The following is a 23,825-nucleotide window of genomic DNA, read 5'->3' as shown; positions in this document are numbered from 1 at the left end:
GTGATATTGTATCAGCTCTTCTTTTCCCCGGCGTGGGAATGGCCCACGCTCCTACCCAGCGCTGAAGACATCGTATTGAGTTCTGGGTGAATAATAAACTTTACTCATAGAAAAACACATGCTCATTAAGAAGATGAACTGGGGGCGCCTGGGTGGCTCAGTCGGTTGAGCGTCCAACTTAGGCTCAGGTCATGATCTTTGCGGTCCGTGAGTTTGAGCCTTGTGTCGGGCTCTGTGCTGGCAGCTCAGAGCCTGGAGCCTGGTTCGGATTCTGTGTCTCCCTCTCTCTGCCCCTCCCCTGTTTATGCTCTCTCTCTCTCTCTCTCTCTCTCTCTCTGTCTCTCAAAAATAAATAAATGTTTAAAAATAAAGAAAGAAAGAAGATGGACTGTAGAAGTCTGCCCTGCTTCCTATCTCAGCCCACCTCCTTCTGCCTCTGAGACCTTGGCCAAGTGACTTCACCTCAGATGTCTTGCCTATCAAATAAAAATAGGTAATCATTATAGTGCTATGAAAGAATGTATGTGGAGTGCTTAGGACTGTGCCTGGCATCGAGAAAAAAACACAGTAATTTTCTTTTATAGTTTTGTTATGCTTCTTCACAATGCAGCATAGTTAAGTCAGCAGAACATGTTTACTTTTGCAACCCCATGTGGGACTCCCCCGCCCAAACCACCCCCTTACCTGAAGGTCCAGCCTAAGCAAATATGTATCTATAAATGAATCACCTCATGGCTTAGCCTTCCTTTCATCAGTAGGATTCAGCCTTTACTCTGTCTTCTCAGCTTTGTGGCCCAGGCCTTTATTCGCCCGCTCCTGTACTGTTCTCTCTGACAATTTGGGGTTTTTTTGTTTGTTTGTTTGGTTGGTTGGTTATTTTTACTCAACTTCTTATTTTATACTAAGATGTTCCTTACTTTGTCTCTCTCGGAAGGCTTCCTCTGTCTACCACTGGTCTAGTGCTGTAGCAGCCGCTGCTCTTTTGCCTGCTGTGTGCGTGCCCACGTGTGCGTGAGAGAGAATGCAAGCACCTGCGTGTAGGGGAGAGAGAGACAGAGAGGAACTGCCATCTGCCACTTCCTCCCTCCCACCCGAGTGCCCAGTGAATCTGCAAGCATCTCAGCAAGGATCATCTGAGCAACAACATGATGAAATAGTACAATACGATCGTATACACACAGGCAGGGCGACAAAACTGCAGTCCTGCGGTCCGGCTTTTAAGATCCGATAAGGATTCCATTATTCCCACAACTAAATGGCACTCACCATAGGAGACTGAATATCGCCACGTTATTTAAAGGCAGAGTCCAAGAAAGTAGGAAAAGACTGAATGTGGTGTACGATGTGATATGTAATATCACACCTTAAATGGTGACCAGTTGACGTTCTTGATAGACTCTGTAGTGTCTAAGGCCATACAGCAGCACTGTGTGATACATGCATTTACAGCACAAAATGAGGCTTCTGTAGGAGTGCTTCTAATTAATATAAGTGAACTTCTTTCCCTGGCTTCCATTCTGGCAAGATATGAGAACATGTAGCTGATTCTGTTCATGTACGTTATCAGTGACTCGAAAGCCATTGAGAAGTCTTCCAACGAAGACATAAAGAGATAACATTAGAGTGATAACTCATTGGTGGAAAGTAGACCTTTTTGGCCAACTTATGAACAGTCTGTACCTGAATGGGTTTGAATGCATATTAAACAAGCCTATTTGGGCAATGCTCAGCCACTGTTATCCTGATGAGCAGTACAGAAATAGGTACCCCTTGGAACAGTGGCTCAAATTGGCTGAACATTAGAATTACCAGGAGCGCTTTTAAACTTCAATCCTAGGACATCCCACTTTAGAGCAATGGAATCAGAATCTCTGGAGCTGGAACCCAGTAATCCGTACTTTTTTTATGTTCCCCAGAGTATCCAGCATATTGGCAATGTTGAAAATCACTGTCCTACGACTTAAGTAGTTTAAAAAGCAGGGTGTCTATTATTATGTGCAATAATGCTACAGGATTCTATAAAACAAAAGCTTTGGTGATTAGAAAATGCCGTCATTCTAGTACCTTCAGTGAATGTCAGATGGACCTGTCATATAAAGAATGCAAGTTTATTCTATTATCTTTTTCTACCTTCAGCAGAAGATAATTTCTGACTCGGCTTAATGGAGTATCTGCTTTAAAAAGATAACTCCAGTGGCCATATGTAGGATAAATTGGAACAATCTTTTTGTTTCTAGGAATACTTTACCATGACTTCATTACCCTGATATAACCCTATTGATTCAACTTTTCAAACAGGATTTTGTTCAGAATATTTTGAAGAAGGTGCATAATGAGAAGCCTGATATGCGATCAGCATATAGGGTTTCAATTCATTGTGATTCTTAAAAAGAGAATATTACGTTTGCTTGTGCCTAAAATTTCTATTAAAACTCAGATAGCAAGGGAGACGTGAAGATAAATGTGACCTAGCTTGATGTCTGCATACATTTTCTAGTTTACTTTTGATGGTGAATAATGCAGAAGTTTGAAAGTATCACCAACTTTTTTTTTTTTTTAATTTTTTTTTCAACGTTTTTTATTTATTTTTGGGACAGAGAGAGACAGAGCATGAACGGGGGAGGGGCAGAGAGAGAGGGAGACACAGACTCGGAAACAGGCTCCAGGCTCCGAGCCATCAGCCCAGAGCCCGACGCGGGGCTCGAACTCATGGACCGCGAGATCGTGACCTGGCTGAAGTCGGACGCCTAACCGACTGCGCCACCCAGGCGCCCCAAAGTATCACCAACTTTTAAGATGGCTATGGACATTTTTGATCCTACCCCCAAAACAAGCAGGGCTTGGAAAAGGGGGCCTGTGGCCTCTTGTAGTAATGGTGCCAGGATCACAGGAAAAACATTTTCAAATAAAAATTTTTTTCACATTATAAAGGAAATACATTCATGTTACCAAAAGAGAAAACTGGAACCAATAAATATGAAAACCTGTGTCCCACTAATCTACCTCCCTTGCTTACCCTGTTGATCTACCTGTAATATCACTCTCCACCCGTGCCCTTCCTAAAAATGACTTATTTGAATTCTGCATAACCTTCCAGATTTAGCTCAATACTAAGACTTCCATAAAGCCCTTCCATTTATAAGAGGAAGTGAATCAGAGATACTGGTGTAGTCAGGAAGCCATTGCAATGGCCCATGAATGATAATGGAGCCTGATTTAGGTAGTAGGCATGTTGCAGATAGAAGCCTTTCGGAGACACTCCAGAGGTTGCTATAGTTAGCACAGGGGACTGGGGGAAGGGGTGAAAAGAACCCATAATGGGTTCCACAGCAGATATGAAGCGATATACCTAGCAAGCAATAATACATAACCAAGCTTTAGAAACCAGTTCTTTTCATTTATTTATTGTTGGATCTAGGCATCTTAATTTACTGTCAGAACTCTCCTCAGACGGTCTGACCCTCTGTCATTGTTTTTTGTTTTTTTTTTTTTAAATTACTGTGCTAAGCTGTGCCAACCAGCTCCTCATACCAGCCCTGGGTCTGAACTTGAGCTTCCTACTGGCCCCTAATCAAACTCTGTTTCCTTCATGCTCTGATGCCTTCAAGTCTGGTACCATTCCCCCTGGTTTTTCTCATTTAAAAGTGCTGAATACTTGTCCAGAAGATGGGCATTCAGGTTGTGGTGTGCATTTTAATGATGTGTAGTATAAGCCCCTCTAGGGGCAAGGATGAACCATGCTTGAGTGACTTTCTTTCCATTGTGAGTGCTTCCCGAAAAGGCATAGTTTGTAAATTCTGTTAATGTGAAAAGGGAACATTCGGGCACCTTTTCTGTCCTGCTGATGTGTAGGGCTATTTTTATTTTTTGTTCTTAGCTCTTTTTTCTGGGCTTGTGATTCTAAAGGTGCCAGACTGACTGCCCTCGAGCCCGTGTCCCCGATTTCTCCCAAGAATAGGAAAAATATGGGAGGCAGCAGAGCTGGTCATGTCTGGGTTCAGCGTATTAGCTTGACCCACTCTGGAAGAATATCCTCCAAAATACAAAGGAGAAGATTGTTCCTTATGAATCCGGCCCATCTGCTTTCATAGCTGAGAAGACAAACCCTTGTGCCAGCACCAAGCCACTGCAGACGTGTGGGATCCCGTCAAGTCCAGCCACTCATTCCCTTTGGAAATACTAAAATGTTTTTCTCTCTCCCCTCTCCACCTGTCACAATTTCATCCTTGAGCTGGGCTCACATGCATCTTTTCCCATAAAACCCTTCCTAAGTCCCCTATCACATATGATTTTCCTTCCACACCTCCACAGCACTTTCTGCTCTGGCACGTGACACCTTTTTTTCATGTGATTGTAGAATGTACGTGGTCTTGTAATGCCTGTAAAAGGCACTGACCAAGTCTACTCCATTTCCATTTATCACAGAAAAGCAGAATATAGTACTTTGCAAGAGTAGATACCTGAGGAATGTTTGTTGAACAGAATGAAAATTGCAAAGCTTTTCTGTTCAGCCTGACGTTTAGGGGTCTTCCCTGATCTTTCTCTCTAATCGGTGATTGAGATTCTCTCCCAGATCCTCAGGGATAGCTAGCAAACTCTCCATAAACTGTGAAGAGTGAGCTCTTGGGTTCCAGAGATTATGCTGTGGATCAGCTGTAGTTTAGATCCCAATCACTATCTCCAGCTGCTTCATAGACCACCAAGACATTTAGCCAGAATTCTTTTTGTTTGCCCAAGTGTGGTCCACACATCACTGTGTAGTCCCTGGTGGACTGTCAAGGAACCCAGTTTAAGGTCTAGGAAGGAAAAGAGTAATAAAAAATAATAATTCTGTTGACCTGAATTTAACAGATCTGAAATGTAAAATTACAGTTTTCACATGTAACCAATCCACTGTTAATAATCATCACATTCTTAAAAGATTGCACAAATATCACAAAACCTCTGTTGACTGGTGTTGTTTGACCAGTATTCACCAACAGTGCCGTTCAGCTCAGAGTATTTTCATGTCATTAGTATGTTTTTTTTTCCCTGCTGATGCTAAACCTATATTTTTCATTATCACTATTGTATTTCATTGTTTCTTTAGTTCGCCAGAATACATCAGTGATTTCAATATGATTCAATGAAGGCGGGAAAAATAGTAATAACGATAATACCATAAATACCACTTCAGATTAATATTAAAAATGTAAATTTTTGTGAACAAGGATTCCAATATAAATATTGGAAGCAAATCTGTATGTTGTGAAACAGATATGATGGGTTTGCACAAGCAGTTGAAAAAGAAAAGTTTGAATACTAAACTATGCTAATGACTCCTTAAACATTAGACTTTATGAACTGATCCATTTGCCTATAATCCCAGTGTGTTTTCTGTAATGAAATGTCAGATAGTGGCATGAAACTCTAATTTTAGCATCAAGTTGAGACGTAGCACAGTGAACTATTTAGTAAACCAATTAAGCCGGGTTTCTTTTCTGAATAATCACAAAACAAGAGCCATATGCAATAACCTAATTTTGTTACTAAAGGCAATTAAGTTCCAAATTTTAAAGGCACTTTTCTAAGGTTATCTATCTCATAATAAAAACAGGTACAAGTTGACTCTTGGGCAGAAGTTTATAAAACAACCACAAGGTTTATTACAAAAGTTTTTATCCAATGTCAAGAATATGATATCAGGACTTTATAGTATCAGCTACCATAGTGGCAGTCAGTTTCCAAGAGTTTAATTAACTCTTTTTTCCAGTACTTGATATTTCTTATTCCTTCGGGGGAAAATGGACTGTCGTTTGGGTTATATTTTAAAAATACATTTAAGTCCTGCAACAGAATGTATAGAACTATTTTCCAGTGCCAATGCAACCAGAGAGGATTAGAAATATATTTGGCTCTTTCCTCCCAAGTTGAAACATTTAGCCCTCCCGTTTTTAGGTGTGAAATGGTTGTCAATCCAGTGGATGGAGTGCTGAAAGCAGTCTTCATGAGAAATCTCTCCGTCATGTCAGCTCTGTGTTCAATCCCGATGCACACAACGAAACAGAGGCAGAACGGCATCGTGGTTAAAACCATGGACGCTGGAGCTAGACTCCTTGGATTTGAATTTCATTGACCGTTTTTGTGACGCAGTTTCCTCATCTGTACAATAGGGAGAGCAACAGACCTACGACATAGGTGGTTGTAACTATGAAATGAGCTTAACATGTATATAAAGCACCTTGAAAATGCCTGACACGTGGGAAACACTGGGTTTGCTTACAGCTTATGTGTCAAAGCCCACAGCGCAGATTCTTGCTGACATTCCCAGCGACCTGTAATTATTTGTTAAGACTTTTTACTTATCGAAATAAAGACTAAGAAAGAAAACTGGATGTGGATCTGACCTCTGGCTCAAGATTCCCATGACGGAACCAGATAGAGATACAGATTGCAACCAGCACAGGGCTTCACGCTGACATAAATATTTGCCTTCTGTAATGTTTTATTGTTCCTATTTAAAACAATGATTTTTTTAAAACTGAAATCTGATGTCCATATGTGGTCCACATGTCCCATAAATCAGTTTGAGAATGCTGAAAGTTCACAGAACGCTGGGCCGGACAGTGACAACCAGGGCCTTCGGGACTCAAACCCTTACAAGTATGTGGAATTTGTTATAGGTTTTAGGGACATTCAAAGTATGATCACACTTGGAGGCAATACTAACTGAATTGTAATAACTTAAAGGGTGTCAAGTGTAGTGGGAGACTTGCTTAATGAGGCCCTAGAAGACAGAACTGGAACTACTGGGTAGCAGTGAGCATGAGGAAGCAGTCTGGCTCAGTATGAGAAAGAACTTTCCAGCAGTCAGAGCTGTCGGGAAATAAAAGGGACTCCCTTTTGATCTGTCATTGAGGGCTGGATGCAGAGAGATTTTACAACCTGGGCTTTTGTGAAAGGAGGCGCAGTTTGAGTTTGGACCCAGTCCCCTCACAGTCTAACTGGACACGTAGACTCTCTAAGCAGAAAGACTTTCCTAGGCTGTGCCTTCCACTGCTGCTATGCTGAGTCATGTTCTTCCTAGACTTGTGTGTGAGACTGGAGGCACAGCACTGGCCTTGACATTCGGAGACCTGAGTTCTACTCTGTCACGTTCTGTAGGGTCTTGAGCTGTGAGGGTCAACTTTTCAAATGCTTCGTGTAAAATCTCCATCATGGCAGCCTCACAAAGGTGAGTCCTGGCTATGTTGGTGATCTCGTGCCTGGTGGTGGCGGTGGTGGGGGTGTCAGCCCTCTTGCTGCCGCTGCCACTGTGAACCTGCTCTCTCCTCCATGTTGTCTTCTTCAGAAGGACTGAAGGTGTTCCTTGGTGTGCTCTTAGCAGTCAATCCCTTCTTTCTTTCAGGCCGCTGTGCTCGCTGTGGGGAAAACGTAGTTGGGGAAGGGACAGGATGCACCGCCATGGATCAGGTCTTCCACGTGGATTGTTTTACCTGCATCATCTGCAACAACAAGCTCCGAGGACAGCCCTTCTATGCCGTGGAGAAGAAAGCCTACTGTGAGCCCTGCTACATTGTAAGTTCAGACTCCCTCTGCGCCTCCTGTGCTTTGCAAAGATGTCTTCTTTGGCAGAATGCCAGTCACTCCAGATAGAATGTAGTCATCGGATCTTTATTTCTCCACAGATTTCAAAGTGTGTGTGTGTGTGTGTGTGTGTGTGTGTGTGTGTGTGCGTGTGTGTGTGTAAATTGGCAGACCTTAACTTTTTCTAACTGTTCCCTGTTCGCATGCGGTCAGAAAAGCATGAGGAGGGTCCATCAGTGGTCTGCTGGATCATCACCTTGTGGCTTTCAAGCATGTATGTACAAGCTCTCACATCACCCCCTGAACATCAGAAGGTTTCCCCTAGTCATACCTCTTCTTATTAGGTCTCACCTTGGATTTGAATTTGCCAGTATTGGTAAAGAAACAACACAGGGCCTCTGGACTTGTCTGTGCTCTTTCAAACTCCTGGCCCCTTTGAATCACTTCTTACCCACTCAAACATTTTCTTACCACCATGCCCAGCAAGTTTTCAATGATGCAAAGAAATAAACCCTTTATTATAGAAGGAAATGAATTTCCCCTAAAGGAAAATGAATAGTAATACTGACTGAGGTAATAATTGTTTTTTTTTTTTTAAAGAACACAACAACTATACAATAATTACATAAGTAGGTGACTCTTTTCAGTTTTTACCAGGCTACTTAAGAACACACATTAAGCTACACACACATCAGAAGATAGATCAATGTGAGGAATGAACATAAACTTTTTAAAAATATAAAATGCATTTCTTTGCTATCTATCTGCATACTTTTAATCTGTTTAGCACTTGTTAGTGGGAAAAGTAGTGCATTTTTGCAAACCCACAAAAGAAGCATGGTTTCACCACGGTGTCGGGGCATTTTTACGTAAAAGAAGCTTTGGGTGCAAGGTCCTAGGAGTTATACATAGCCTTGCAGATCCCCAAGGTTCAAGTTCATCGCAAAGTTCCTGGTCTCATTGGTATCTATCTTCCTGTGACCTGACGGCTCTAACTCATTGCAGCCCTCGAGTCTCTGTAGCACAGATCTGAAAGTTTGTTAAGATTAAGATCTGGAGGGATTCAGTATAGTTTGTGCATCTCTTAGGTTCAATTTTATTCCATTTTCCTCCCTAAAGGCAATTTAACTTAAACGTAGATAGCCTCCTAATAGTAATACACAATGCTGGAGCTGGGAAGGAAAAAAAAAGGTCATTTGTCTAACTCCTCATTTTAGAAGTGAGAATACAGAAACACAGAGAGGAGGAAAATGACTTCTTCTGTTCAATCCTTGGTGTCAGACCTGGGGCTATATTCAGTTTTTCACACCCTTGGTCCCGTAGTCTTTGCTGACAGTACACATTTTTAGCTTGTTTGGAACATAAACACGAATACCATAGTGTCCTGTTGATCTCAGGGAGCCATTACATATGAGCTTAAAGCTCATCGAACCAAAGCTTACCTCCTTAAGAAATAAGAATATTCAGGATGCCTGGGTGGCTCAGTCGGTTAGGTGTCCGATTTCGACTCAGGTCATAATCTTTCAGTTTGTGTGTTCGAGCCCCGCGTGGGGCTCTGTGCTGACAGCTCAGAGCCTGGAGCCTGCTTCAGATTCTGCGTTTTCCCCTCTCTCTGTCCTTCTCATACTCACGCTCTGTATCTCAGTAATAAATAAACGTTAAAAAATTTCAAAAGAAATGAGAATATTTCAAATATCAACCTTTGAAATCTTTACTGAAAAGAGAAAATTACAGAACTCCCTGTCTTTTGTAAGCAGACTGCATGGGCTGTCATTCACAATGACTTAGGACCACCACATGGAATTCTTTACTGCAGCGAACTCTGTGATAATGATGCCAGCAGAGCTTCTGGAAGCCCCTATGGCTTTGTCCTTATATGAAGTGACTGCTGTGTTTTTCTGCTGTAGCTCTTGTCTCTATTTTCTGTCCTTTTTCAGACTGCATGGTTGATTCTTGCTACCATTCACGGGGCTGCGGTGACAGCCTCCTTCATTTTTTCCTGTGTCTCTTAGAGCTAGGAACCCTGAGAAGTGTTGGGAAACAGGATAACAGGTATGAAGAACATGGCTTGAATCTGATGTCATCACTTCATGCTTAGTCTCCTCGAGAAAGTTACTGGATCTTTCTAAGCATCAGTTTCCTCCACAGTATAATAGGGATGATTGTAGGATTCTCCCAAAGGCCTGTGAGGATGAAATGGGGCAATCCTGTAAAGCACCCTGGGCCTGCCCAGGGAATGGTAATGGAATGAATGTTATTCTGAGATTAATTTTGGCAAGATTTCTGGCATATGTGGTTTTTCTGAATATAAGGACCTTACAAGGGCTGTGAAATTCTTTGGGCTTTAGGAAATTGTTTCAACCCCTCAGGCACACCCCTGCCCCATTTTTAAATGCATTTCTTGCCCTCCTGGTTGAGTAATAAGACTAAAAAAGTGTAATCTGACTCAGTTATGGGTTTGTACAGCATGTGGGCTCAGGTTTCGATCTCTACGCCAGGCATAGGAGCTCAGTGATTCTTCAGGAGGGAGTTTCTTTTACTTTGGGTCCCTGTTACTAGACCAAGCTTATGACAAGGTAGAGTATCTGGGAGATATTTAATCACATCCTTGGAAAGTGGGGTGGACTCAAACAATGGAAATTCTTACCATCCCTCTTGACTTTCCCTCCCTCATAAGAAACGTTAATCAAGATTTTTCCTTATGAGACCTATCCATGGTGACTCCAAAATGCAACTTAATTCTTGTCAGAATTCAGTTAAGCTTTATTCAGAGGCCCTTGTTCCATATTGATTTCAGAGTTTAGCACGGACCTCAAGCTCTCGGATGGATGTTCTAGCATTGTAATTTCTTTGGAACTTTTCGTAAATCCAATAAGCTGCCACACCAGAAAAGTAAAGAGCTTTCTTTTGGGGGGGATCGGGGAAGCTCAGGGTATAAAATGAAACAAGTTGGTGTTGAAGACAGAGTGTGTAGTAAGGAGGATCCTAGGGATGTGTGTATGTCTCTTGGAACTAAAGCCCTGGGAACAGGGCCAACTGCAGTGGCATTCAGTCAAACTGCCTCTCCTTCCCTTGTGGAAACTGATGTCTGAGAGACATCCTGTAGAAGGAAAGTGCAGAAAACCCAGGCTCTGGGCCTCAGTCAGTGTGGTGGCATTATTCAAGATCGTGATGTAGTTCATTATTTCTGTGCAAAGACCACCCACGTTCAATGCTCTGAGTCCAAGAAGGAGACCCATCTAATATAAATTTAATTTATTCTTGCCTAAATTGATTATTAAGAATCAACTTAGATCATATTTAAATTAACCAATTACATAATTTAGAGGGAAAATACACCAGTTAGGTCTTCTTCATCTTTCCTTCACTGATTATTCATATTTTCCTGTTGTCTCTTGAATCTTTAATCCTTGCACATATACACACGTAATTAAACCAATTTGGTTCTGTAAGGTATTATAACTCTCGTTAATGATTTTTATACATGCTTTTGTGTTTTCTATTGATTGACTTAATTTAAATACGTATATGGCTTTCCATTGTTAATAATCTCTATTTATAGCTTTTGTCTGTTTAATTTTACCTTATGTTTGCATACTACATTTTAAAGTTATTTGCCCCTAGAAAGGTATTGGGTATTCTCTGTTCTTTCAGTGTTGTAAATAACATGCCTATAAAGAGCTGATTAAGGTTTTTCATTATTTTACTTTGAATTTTTTCCTTAGCATAAATTGTTTGATTTTTGTGACCACATTTACTTTACAGCACTTCGGAGAACTTTTGCTTTCTTTAGAAACATTTCTAAATTTCTAAATTTCTTTAGAAACATTGTTCAAACTCACAGAACCATCAGCAATATGAACCCATATGTTAAACTATAATCTATCCACGATTGAAGAGGTTTATTTATATTTAATTTGAGCCAATTAAATAAGTGCATTATGTAATTTAAGTTTGTATGTATTTGTATTTGCAAATCAATGAGATGCTTTTCTACTTTGGTGATCTCTTAACAGCTTAGTTTGGGGGCACCTGGGTGGTTCAGTTGGTTAAGTATCCAACTTTGGCTCAGGTCATGACCTCGCGGTTTGTGAGTTCCGAGCCCCAAGTTGGGCTCTGTGCTAACAGCTCAGAGCCTGGAGCCTGCTCCAGATTTTGTGTCTCCCTCTCTCTCTGCCCCTTCCCTGCTCGTACTCTGTCTCTCTCTCAATAAATAATGTATACATATATGTATGTCCATATACATACATATACATCTATTTTTAAAAAGCTTACTTTTGATTATTCTTATGGATTTGTATAAATGAACAGATTAAAATTGAAAGCACTAAACTTCCTTAGAAGTAAAGTCATAAAACTAGAATATATTGATTCTAGTTCTTGCTCTCTAGGTGAGACCTTGGGTAAGTCATTTAGTGTCTGAGTACTGGTATCATCATCTATGAAAGACAGATATTAACGTCTTCCCTATCTCCAAAGAGAAGGAATGAACACTTGTGATAGTTTATACATTATGAAATTTTATACTGATATAAGGGCTTAATCCATTAATAACATTATTATCATCGCTTTTCCCCTTAGCATAATCTGATACAATTTAGAAATCCTCTATGTTGGGGGTAATTTCATAGCTGCAGTTGCTATGGAAATACTGAAATAAATAAATGTCATAGAAAGAATGTGAGGACATATATGAGAAGAAGAGGTTCATGCTTTGCTTAAGAAGATTTTTTGTTGGTATGAGTATGAGGGACAGCAACCGTGCCTTCCACTTAAGTGTTCTTCTGTCCTGAATGAGACAGGTTTACCCACAAATACAGATTAACAAAAGAACTGCTGTGTTTTTAGCATGACCAAGGAGTCTGGGCTGGAGACACGGCACATCTGTGATTCTCAGATACTCAGCCTGTTTATGAAATGGCAGCCAAGGATCTTCTCCTAAACCAGGGCTCTTACTCAGAGTGGATCAAATCCAACTTCTGACTCTCTCAACAGTGGAAGTTGGTACAGACATTTTTATTAGTTAAAATCCAAGTAATTAAAAGACCTCAGGGAATAGGAGGCCAACTCCACGGGAGACTAAACATGGTAATGTTCCCGAATTTGACACATTAGTGACCAACAGTGTAGCGGCCTTTTGCTCCCGTATGTCACTAAATGGCTACAGTTAAAACATTCGAACTTTTCAACTTACCTTAGGTGGTAGGTTTTGTACCTCTGCAGGAAGGTTGTCCTTTTATATGCTCAGTTCCTCCTAATAGTGTTTTAAATTTTTTTTTCAACGTTTTTTATTTATTTTTGGGACAGAGAGAGACAGAGCATGAACGGGGGAGGGACAGAGAGAGAGGGAGACACAGAATCGGAAACAGGCTCCAGGCTCCGAGCCATCAGCCCAGAGCCCGACGCGGGGCTCGAACTCACGGACCGAGAGATCGTGACCTGGCTGAAGTAGGACACTTAACCGACTGCGCCACCCAGGCACCCCTCCTAATAGTGTTTTAAAAGCATTTATGGCTGGTGCTTTATGTGGATGTTGGGAAAGGAGCTGAGCGTTGGGACAAAAGCCAAAAAACCCACGTGAACTTCCCTTCCCTCTTCTCAATTGCCCACCCCTGCTCTTTCACCCCCAAGGAGGGTCCGGTCCGTCTCTCTCCCTTGCACCAAGTGCATGTGCACAGACACTTACTTTCTTCTTGCTGTTTCTTCATTTTCCCTCAAGCAGTCTGCCAGAAAGGAAAAGCAAACAACAACAACAACAACAACAACAACAACAAATGTTTCAAGAAAGAGTGACATCTGTCAATCTCTTAAGCGACTTCACCATGCTATCTACTACTAATCATTCCTATTAGAACCTTGTGAAGTAGACAGCAGGGGCGGGGCGGGGGTGGGGGGGTAACAGGGAGGTGCTTACGGTGGCTTTGATATTGTCTAAGCAAAAGACAAACTAAGGCTAGGGACAGATCTTCTAACTTGCATTTGATTGCTAGGTCCATATTATCACCCAGAAACTAATATTCAACTTCCTGAAGATAGGAAGATAGTGACAGCCCTCCGTGATTAGAGCCTTCCATTTCTAACGTTTAAATTGATGACCACATAAATCATGCCTTCTAGCATTACAAAAGGGATGCTGAACTTCTACTGGCCAAAAAACCATAAGCCTCCGTCTTTTCTTGAGCATTACATGTGGCTTTCCCTGAAATGCCTCAGATTTTAAGGGAAAAACCTTTTTTTTCCTGGTTAAAAATAATAATAACTAACATTTGTTGAGTGCTTTAATTTTTAAAGAGCACTTTTATCTTATGTCACCTTCCAATGATCCTAGAAAATAGGTATGATTATCACTGCCTTCCTTTCCAGTAATAAGAAACTGAGTTTTAGGAAAAGTCAGCTTGCCCCATTCTGTAAAGTGTGAGTGTCAGATCCAAGACTTGACCTGGACTTTGATTCTCAGGACCAGCTCTTTTCATAGACCCAGCCAGTCATTGGAAATCTCATTTGTTACTACTAGGTTTCTTTTTTTGTAATTAATTTTTTTCTCTATTACCTTTTTTTCATAATGTCAAGTTTAAAAAAAATACAGTGAACCTTCATTCTAATTTTATAAAGTGGCTTTCACCTTACTTTTGGACATGTTAGAGAAATATTGAACTCAAAATATTCTTTCTTATAGTAGTCATTCTTAAAAAAACAGCAACTATGTTTTTAAGTATTATATGCTCACTAAAGAAAAATTTTAAAATATGCATAACTCTCCCATTTAAATAATATAGCAGTTTAACACACCTTTTCTATTTCAGTATACCTGTATACAGGTATATAGTTACATTTATGGAAGTGTGGTTTCCATGTGCACACATACACATACAATGGGATCATACCATCCTGTACTAATTAGTAACTTGCTTTTGTTACATCACAGTACATCAAATTTTGCCTTCTCCAAAAATAGTTTATTTAAAATATTCCACGGGCATTCAAAAAGAATATACATCGCCTACCTACTCTTTCTAAGAAAATGACTCAAAGAAAATATTCCACCAGACAAACAAATTAACTGAACTAAAGTGTATGGGAAATCCAGGGTTAATAAAACGATGATAAGCAATGAACCAATACAACTGATAGTTAAAGAAAGAGGAAAATATGTAATAGAATATTCAGGCTAAAAGAAAATAATATTAATCACCTACTAACTACAGTATTAATAACAGGCAAAGTATAATTCAGAACAAAACTATTACATAGGCCAAAGTACATTACTTTATTGATAAATGCCAAGTTCCAGAGGAACAGCCCTGAGCCTTTCTTCATTTAATACCATTACATTGAAATGTATAAGACAAAAATATTGATGAGATATGAGATGAAAATGGTTAAACCATACTCTTTATAAAACTTTAACACATTCCATGTAGTCCTTGACAAACCAATTATGGAAGTTGAATAATATGATTAACATGATTGATTTGGTCCATATAAGCAAAGAGATTATATCTTCTTTCCAAATCTCCATGGGAGATTTAAAAAAAGCACGCTCTCATAGTCTAAGAGGAACATATACAGTTCCTACTTTGGCTGGCAGAGTTCAGCAAGACAAGAAATGTATCCAAGGATAAAAAAATAAGCCCACTTGTGGGTTAAAGATTCCTTAGAAAGTAATGATGTTGATAATGCTGCACAACAACCAGAATGAGACCCAACCAGAGTTGAATTCCAAGTACAGCTAGGATCATTAATTGCAACATAAAAGGGCACATGTATATTAATCTAAACACCTAGAAAAGGGCAACAAAGTCTAAAGGAAGAAAGGAATCATTAAAATAAAGGCAGTTATTGATAAATTGAGAAATACTAGAATTTTTAGGTCCACAAGATGATTCTTTGAAAAGAAAAATAAATAAGCATCCAGTGAAGATTCGAGAAAAACAAAAATTATAGAAAATTAGGAATGAAAAAGAAGCTCTTAGCATATGTACAGAAGACATTTAAAAATTATTACACTTCAAATTTTATAGAAGAGACTGTGACCTATGCACACCTAAAATGCAAAGGACAAAAACTTGAATAAGTCCATAAACATGGGTGGAATGCAGACCTGAGAAATTATCAGGAAATTTCACTAAAAGGACTTCTCAGATCCTTAAAGAACAAATGATTCCTGTAATAGTTCAATTTTCAGAGCTCAGTAAGAGAAGATAAGCTTCGCAAATCATTTTAGAAAGCTAGCCCCATCCTGATTAATAATACCTAAATGAGGTTGCCCCCAAAAGAAAAGTATGCTAATCTTTCACCCATGCAAAAATGCTAAATGAAATATTAGCAGATTGAGTGCCACACAATGAAACATCCCAGGTAATTCCATGATTGCAATGTTATCCTTGTTTAAAACAAAAATGGTTGCAAGAACACAAAACAAGCCCTAAGTAAAATAGAAAAAGGAAGATATGCGTTTAATAGGATAAAATAAACTAATGGTCAGATGTCTTCCCGGATCTTGCCAGGTATGCATAGTATGACTGCTATTATATTGTTTTTAACATTCTAGTCTTCATTACGGGTAATTGGGAAACAAAGTCATATATATTCATATGTATACGTATACATACACACACTTACATACGTACATATATGGTCATATATATATATCTTTTTCTTCATTTTACATATATATCAATTTATTATGTAATATTTCTTACAGATAAAGATGTAAAGCATAATATGACAAAATTTCATGTACCTTTATTCAGATTAACACATAAAACACTAGAAATTCCACTGAAATCCTTAGGTTCTTGTCCCTAATCACATTCCCCAAACTCTTGTACAGAGGTAATGACTATACTAACTTTGTTTATTATATCCATGCATTTCTTTCTATTTTCACTACTTATCTCTAAAAATATAGTGTCATTTATATATAGTATTTCTTAATTTTAATGGAATAGCATTTCTCAGACCTATTTTTGAGACTTTTTCACTCAAAATCATAAGACTCTGACATGTCAGTATTTATAGATGATATAATTAGTCTAGAAAATCAGAGAAAATCTAAAGTTTTAAGATAATAAAAGTGTAGTTACCTGGCAAAATAAAAATTATAAATTAGGTTCAGAAAATATAACAGGGGGGAAAAAAGGCCTTATGCAGAAGCAACAAAAACTACAAAATACCTAGGCAAGCCTTTGAAAGCATAAATGATCTAAGTGAAGCATGCCATGAAATTTTACAGGGATAATTAACCCATGAGCAAAATGATTTGGGGACTGAATATGCTTTGGAAAACACCTCTTGTTTTAACAGGCATTCATATTATCACCCTGTAATTATACAACAACGAGACTTGGGGTGGGGGGAAGAGTTACTGTGTCGTCCTTTGTTAAGGTTTTTATTTAGTCCTTTTCCCCAGATAGCCCGCAGCCCTTTGCTGATGAAGGTTACTGCTCACCATATCTCTGCAACCTGCAAGGCGGGCCTGGGTAAGAGTAGTGAGGCACAGGCTTGCAACCAGACTGCCCAGAACGAGGAAGAGGCTAGCTGAACATAATCTTTTTCTCTAGTTCCTACCCCAAACTGTATTTATTTCTGTTGTTATAGAATTAGAATGCTTTTTAAAGGCCAGAAGGAACTGTCGAAATTCAATAACGTCATTTTACAGCTGAGAAAACCTAAAGGCCAGGAAAGCTGGCTGATTGGCCTGAGGTTATATGGTTTATTAATGGCAGAGGCAGGAATAGAAACCATGAACCTTGATGATGCCTTCAAAGAACTGCTTTCTTTGGGACTGACATGAAGAGGTTTAATCATATGTGGCTGCCGGCTCCAGAGAACCATCCCTAGAAAATGTTGGATTCCGTAAATTTTGGTTGGAGAGTGTAGAAGTAGGACAGGGTTTGCTTCAGCTCCAACCAAGATGGAGAGTCTCAGATTTCCAGGTTAAATGCCTCTGAAACTTTATGCTAGAACCTTCCCACTGCCCTAGTTTGTTTATTTTTAAATCAAGCATGAACTCACCACTCGGTGTTTGCCAGAGTTTGGATGAATGTCAGCATCAGGCCACTGTAATAATGGTTTAAGATTATTTAATCCTATTACTTGTACACTTCATTAGGCTGAGTGAATTGTTGGCAAGGGGTTCAGTAAACTTCCTACTTTAGAGATAAAAGGATGGAAAGAAAATAAGGAAAGAGTCTGTTCCTCATTTTCTTTCGTATGTATCGTTTGTCTCTTAAAGGATAAAGGAATGATAATTACCCAGATACAGCACATAATCTGTGTTTGTAGGGTCTTCTGAACTGCTCTGTACCCTCAAAAGAGAAAAATGTCTATAACCTTACATTTCCAATTAGAAGAAAAGGACTGGGACAGAGGAGTGTGTGTGTGTGTGTGTGTGTGTGTGTGTGTGTGTGTGTTGTATGCGTGTGCTTTAAAATCAATGTTAAGGGGCGCCTGGGTGGCTCAGTCGGTTGAGCGCCGACTTCGGCTCAGGTCACGATCTCACGGTCCGTGAGTTCGAGCCCTGCATCGGGCCCCTGTGCTGACAGCTCAGAGCCCGGAGCCTGTTTCAGATTCTGTGTCTCCCTCTCTCTGACCCTCCCCCATTCATGCTCTGTCTCTCTCTGTCTCAAAAATAAATAAACGTTAAAAAAAAAAAAAATTTAAATCAATGTTAAAAACAAACCTGAACATAAGTTCAAGAGTCCTAGGTAAGACATTCAGTCTTTCACTTAGCAGGCCTGGTATGAGGCAGCAAATGATTTTCAAGAAAAAACGTGCTATGGAAAGTCAGACCTTGTTTACACTCAGCTTGACCAGCTGCTATTCTGCATTCACCTCATTTATTTTCCCTTAAATTTCCCCACAAACAGAAGGAAAGCAATATTTTTTACCCCAGTAGCTAACTAAAAGGTTCAGAGAGGCTGACAGGGCTGACCAAAAATGAAAGTGTGGGTGCTTTAAGCAATAAGTAACTGCACGGGGCCAGGACCCAGATTCGTGCAAACAGAACCCCCAAAGGATTCTCATTAGTCAGCATTGCAGTCTATGGAATGTTACCTGCATGCTGGTGGTTGGAGAGCTCACAGGGTCTGATGGGCAGAGTCCAGTCATGAGACTCTAGAAGCTTGGTTTTCCAAAAATGTGTCAGAGGTCACCTGCTTTGGAATCACACTCAAGTCCTCATTAAAAAGTAAAGTTCTAGGAGCGCTGGGGTGGCTCACTCAGCTAAGCATCTGACTTCAGCTCAGGTCATGATCTCACAGTTTGTGGGTTCAAGCTCCACATTGGGCTCTGTGCTGACAGCTCAGAGCCTGGAGCCTGCTTCGGATTCTGTGTCTCCCTCGCTCTCTGCCCTTCCCCCACTCATGCTCTGTTTCTCTCTCTCTCTCTCAAAAATAAATAAACATTAAAAAAATAACTAAAAAAAGTAAAGTTCCAGACTTTCTGCACAAGGAGCCAAGAAATGTGCATCTTTTACAAGCCTCTTGAGGGAGATTCTTATGCGTGCTCAGTTTTGAGATCCATGTGTCTGTGCTTGTAGCCCAGCTCATCGAAGAAATAGTCCCAAAATACTTCGCCATCTCCCACCTCTCTCCTATGCATTTTCTTTAGCCACACTTGGCCAAATGGGACCATCTTCTCCTGGACATTGATATCTTAGGCTTCTCTGTGCCCCAGAGTTTCCCCGTCTCCATAGTTTGAAAATCTATATCAACCAACCATAAAAAGCTTTCCTAGAACTTCCCCCAAATAGATGTGGCTTTTTCCTGTGCAATGCTTTTGTTTGTTCCTCACTCCTGTGATTTAACTCTCTGCAATTGATATCAAAATAATTTGAGTTTTGACCTATTCTCTTACTGTTTGCAACCCTTAGAGAGGGTGGTATGCTGGGACGAGGGTGTCACATTTTATTCATCTTATCTTTTCCATGGTTGTTATCACAACAGGTGAGCTGTCCCTGCTAGGCTAGAAGGTACCTGGTTTCACTCTAGATCCTAGTGTCTCCGGAGAGGGTCTTTGCCTCTTTACCCTTTGGTGCACCTTGGATTTGAGACTCCCTGTGCGTATATGAAGCAGAGAGGAGAACTTGGCTCTGGGACCCTGTGAGCAGTCATTGCTGAAATGTAAATATAAAAGATTGAAGGGAAAGATGTGAGAGTAAAGCCAGCTGTCTAGCTTCCAGTTGTTGAATTATCATAAGAGCTAGCACTCAAGGTCAAACACACAGACCAGACTCCCAGATGAAAACGACCAGAGAGTTTGAATGGAGGTTCTCTTATGTTCACATGACTTTGAATGGGACATGGTAATTCCCTCCAGCCAGGGAAGCCAGCCTCCAGCCAGGCTTACTTAAAAAAAAAAAAAAAATCTGCTTTCTGGTTCTCTCTTTTGTTCACTTCCCTACAGCATCAAGGGATGCTGGAGAGGTTGGTGTCATCATCATAGCATGGTGAGGCTCTTTATGGGCACTTCACAGTGACAAGGGCCTGATATATTGTAGGTCTTCAAAAAGATATTTGTTGAACTTAAAGATTATTTAAGGAGCGCCTGGGTGGCTCAGTTGGTTAAGTGTCCAACTTCGGGTCAGGTCATGATCTCACAGTCCATGAGTTCGAGCCCCGCATTGAGCTCTGTGCTGATGGCTCAGAGCCTGGAGCCTGCTTCAGATTCTGTGTCTCCCTCTCTCTCTCTCTGCCCTCTCCTGCTAGCACTCTGTCTCTCTCTCTCTCAAAAATAAATAAACATTACAAAAATTTTTTAAGATTATTTAATAAATCAGTATTTTATGTTTATAATATGGGAAAATATAATATGGGTAGCCAAGAGAAGAGGAAAGACACGCTGAAGGTGTCACAGGTGAATAGAGGCTCCTGGAATTCTTTAAGCTCTGAAAGCCACAAATACACATATGTAATGAGGTTTTAAGTTACATCCAAAATTTTTTTTTGAAAGAAGAGTACGTGTCTTCCACAAAAGTTATGTTTTTTTTACTTTGTAGGCTGGCTCTTTATTAATGCTAAGAGATATTTGAGGCAGTGTATATTAATAAAGCCATTAGGACATGTTAGTTAAAATAAAACTGAACTTTCTAACATGTAACTCTTAAAAAAAGTCAAGTTTATATTGTTAGTCTAGTTTAAGCAGACACTAAATCGTATTCTAAAGCATACAAAATATACAAATAGGTTTTCCACAAAATAGATAATGCAGAATGTGTCAGGGCCTCACAGGAAAAGGACTCAGAGAGAGGACTAGGGACATTTAGGGGAAAGGAGGCATTTAACAAGAAGGTCGTCAGAGAGGAAGAGCCACGTACCAAAGGGTCATGTGGTAAATCTGATTTCCTCCTAATGCCACATAGTCATTCCTTTTCCACCCCTGACAGACTAGTGGGAACTGTCACAACTCCTTCATCTCTACAAATTAACAAAATCAAGGCTTAACAAACCAAGGGCTTTGGAAAATGAGGAATTAACGTAGGATTAAAACAGATCTTTGAGCTAGTTCCTGCACTCTAAATCTTAGCCTCTACCTTTCTCTTGAAGTAAATTCAAGCTAGCAGATGGCCTGTCATCAGATAGGATTTTTTTTTAAATCAGCAAGTCTTTTTTTAATAAACCTCAGGCCCCAGTTTGGTTACCACTGTTTTGAGAATCTTTCCCTATGTTCATCTAAGCTGAAGACAAGCACTCTCCCCTCAGGTCTCCAGAGTTTTTCTCTAGACCTTGGTTTTACTCCTTCACCTTTGTTTTAACCCTTTTCTGTCCCCACCTTATATCCGTTGACAGTCTCACCCTCATGGCTTCTCACCGCAAGCTGCTTAGGAGCAAGCTCATTTTTTTCTCTGTTCTTTGTGTCTCTTTCCCCTGTGTAACCCCATACCTTAGCAGTGTCACCAAAGTGTCACCAAAGCAGTGTCCGGCGTAGTACATCTCTCCCTGGGAGGTATTTAGTTGTTTCTTTTTCTCTTTTAATAAATGTATTAGTCAGCTTAGGTCGCCATAACAAAATACCACAGACTAGGTGGCTTAAAGGCCCACATGACAGAAATTCATTTCTCAAGTTTTAAAGACTGGAAGTCCAAGATCAGGGTGTCTGGATGGTTGAGTTTTGGTTCTGGTGAGAGCCCCCTTTCTGACTTCTCTGTCCCCACAAAGCAGGGAGAGGGAAAGAGAACAGCTCTGTGGTGTCTCTTCTAAGAACTCTAACCCCATCATGAAGGCCCACTCTCATAACCTCATGTAAACCAGTTACCTCCCAAATGCCTCACCTCCAAATACCATCACATTGGGGTTAGAGTTTCAACATATGAATTTGGGGTGGTGGCGGGGGGAAACAGTTCAGCCCATAACAGTGAGTACATCTTTTGGCCATATGTCTGTGAATGCATTATCAGCACTGGTTGATGAGGTAGCATTTAGAATATCCTGTGTTTCTAGATATAAAAGCCATGTAGTTAGGTATTTAACAGGTGTTTATCAAGCATCCTGTTGCCTTTAATTTTTTTTTTTTTTTTTTTTTTTTTTTTTTTTTTTTTTTTTTTTTTTGCTAGACTTCCAGAAGGGCCCTATTAATGTTCAAAACATTGCACAACCCTGCTGCATTTTCCCTTAAGGATACACTTTTACCCCCACTAGATCTTACCTCATTTTTAAGACCAGAAAAGAGAGAAAGACTTGGTTCTTTACAGGGTTGTTGAGCATTCCTATTAGATCATTAGGAAATTGGTACAAGTGGCAGGAAGCCAGACTGGCCTGAGTCTGGCCAGACAGTGTCTGCAGGTCATTCCAGCAAAGCTACTGGAATAACGATGTGTTCTCCCATAAAGTGCTCTTTGTCAAAGTCTCTTTTGGAATTAACTCCTCATGCATGGATCAATAAACCTCACCAACTTGCCAATGTAATTAAGACGTGGGAGGTTAAGCATTACTATTAATTAAGTTCAAAGTAAAATAAAACGAAGAAGGTTGTTTTTATGAAATTGTGCTGTCCGATTCTGCTCAAGGGTGTTTCTGCATTCTTACAGAGGAGAATCCAGGAAATGGAGGGGATTACTGTCTCCACTGCCTTGGGAGAAGCAAGCATTTAACCATATGTCTCTTGGATATTTTTAACTGAAGAGTAAACTGTTAACCGATTATAAGAGCCAGTGAATGACCACCTTCTGTGTACAGAGGGCTGAGTTCAATGCTGTGAGGGAAACAAACAGCACGAGACTCAGTCATGCTGTCTCGTGCTGAGCCCTTAGCTGAATGAGAAGGACCAGGCAGCACAACACCATAATACAAAGCAAGATCTATCTGGAAGAGAGATTCAGGCAGTGGTGAGAGTCCAGAGAAGCAGGTGAGGGAGATGGGGACCAGATTCAAAAAAAGACCTCCCAGATGGTAAGGCATCTGAGCCAGGCCTTGAAGGTGGAGTAGGATTCGATGGGAGGAAAAAGAAGGAACGAGGACAATTTGAATTTCTGGGTATTTCTTTTCCTTGTTGAACTTTATAACTTCTGGGATCAAAGGAAAAGAAATCAGCCTGGTGGAAAGTAAGGATTTATTGAGTGTTCATTATATGTGTGTTATTCTGCAGAAAATTCAGGAGTGCAGGAGGTCAAAAGTATCTCCAGGTGCATAGGTTTTTCTGCATACGTGACAGATCGTCTTGTACTCATCACTTTCCTCTGTTGGCATCTTCAAGGGATTCATCACAAAGGTCGAATTCCTTTCTCTTGAGACCACAAGGAACAACAGCCAAGGGAAAGGCCATGTTGATGCTACCCTTCCTTTTCTAGGAAGGTGGATACTTAAAAGTCAGGGAAGAAGCACGTATGCACTTTGAGACAGTGTAAGTCCATTTTGCTGGTTAAATTGAGTGACAGTATTGACACCTTTAAAGCTGGAAAGGACCTTAAAGATTCTCTAACCCAAGTCCCTCTTTCTTCAGATTAGTACACTGAAACCCAGTAAGAGTATGATTTTTCCAGGTAAAAGAGAGCCATACGAATTTCCTAAATCATATAGCAGCCAGTTTGTTATTTGATATTTATGTTACCTTTACTTGGTACAGGATGATTATTCTGCTTTTGCAAGGAAGAATAACTTGATTCTCAATCCCCTGAGTCACTGTTGGATGGTATTAGGCAACTTCACTTCATAATCTACCTGTTTTTCAGCTATGTTAATTACATACCTTCTAGCATTTACCACCTGTACCAATTGCTTAGCATAATAATACCTTATACTTATATTCATGTGCCCAAAGTC

General features: G+C 40.2%; 1 protein-coding gene across 12 annotated transcripts in view; it reads left to right on the top strand.

Annotated features, from left to right (window-relative positions):
- The window catches only part of LPP (LIM domain containing preferred translocation partner in lipoma), a 676,388-nt gene that overhangs the window by 555,545 nt on the left and 97,018 nt on the right, over positions 1 to 23,825 (top strand). For all 12 annotated transcript variants that reach the window (XM_060640772.3, XM_060640763.3, XM_060640764.3 and 9 more), the window contains one exon: positions 7,388 to 7,557. In XM_060640772.3, coding sequence (XP_060496755.1) covers positions 7,388 to 7,557 — 170 coding nt within the window. The remainder of the gene's footprint in view (positions 1 to 7,387; positions 7,558 to 23,825) is intronic.

Source organism: Panthera onca, chromosome C2 (assembly GCF_046562875.1).
Source record: "Panthera onca isolate mPanOnc1 chromosome C2, mPanOnc1 haplotype 2, whole genome shotgun sequence".
Lineage (NCBI taxonomy): Eukaryota > Metazoa > Chordata > Mammalia > Carnivora > Felidae > Panthera > Panthera onca.
Note: the sequence above shows the minus strand (reverse complement) of the source record. Positions and strands in the feature narration are given on the sequence as shown.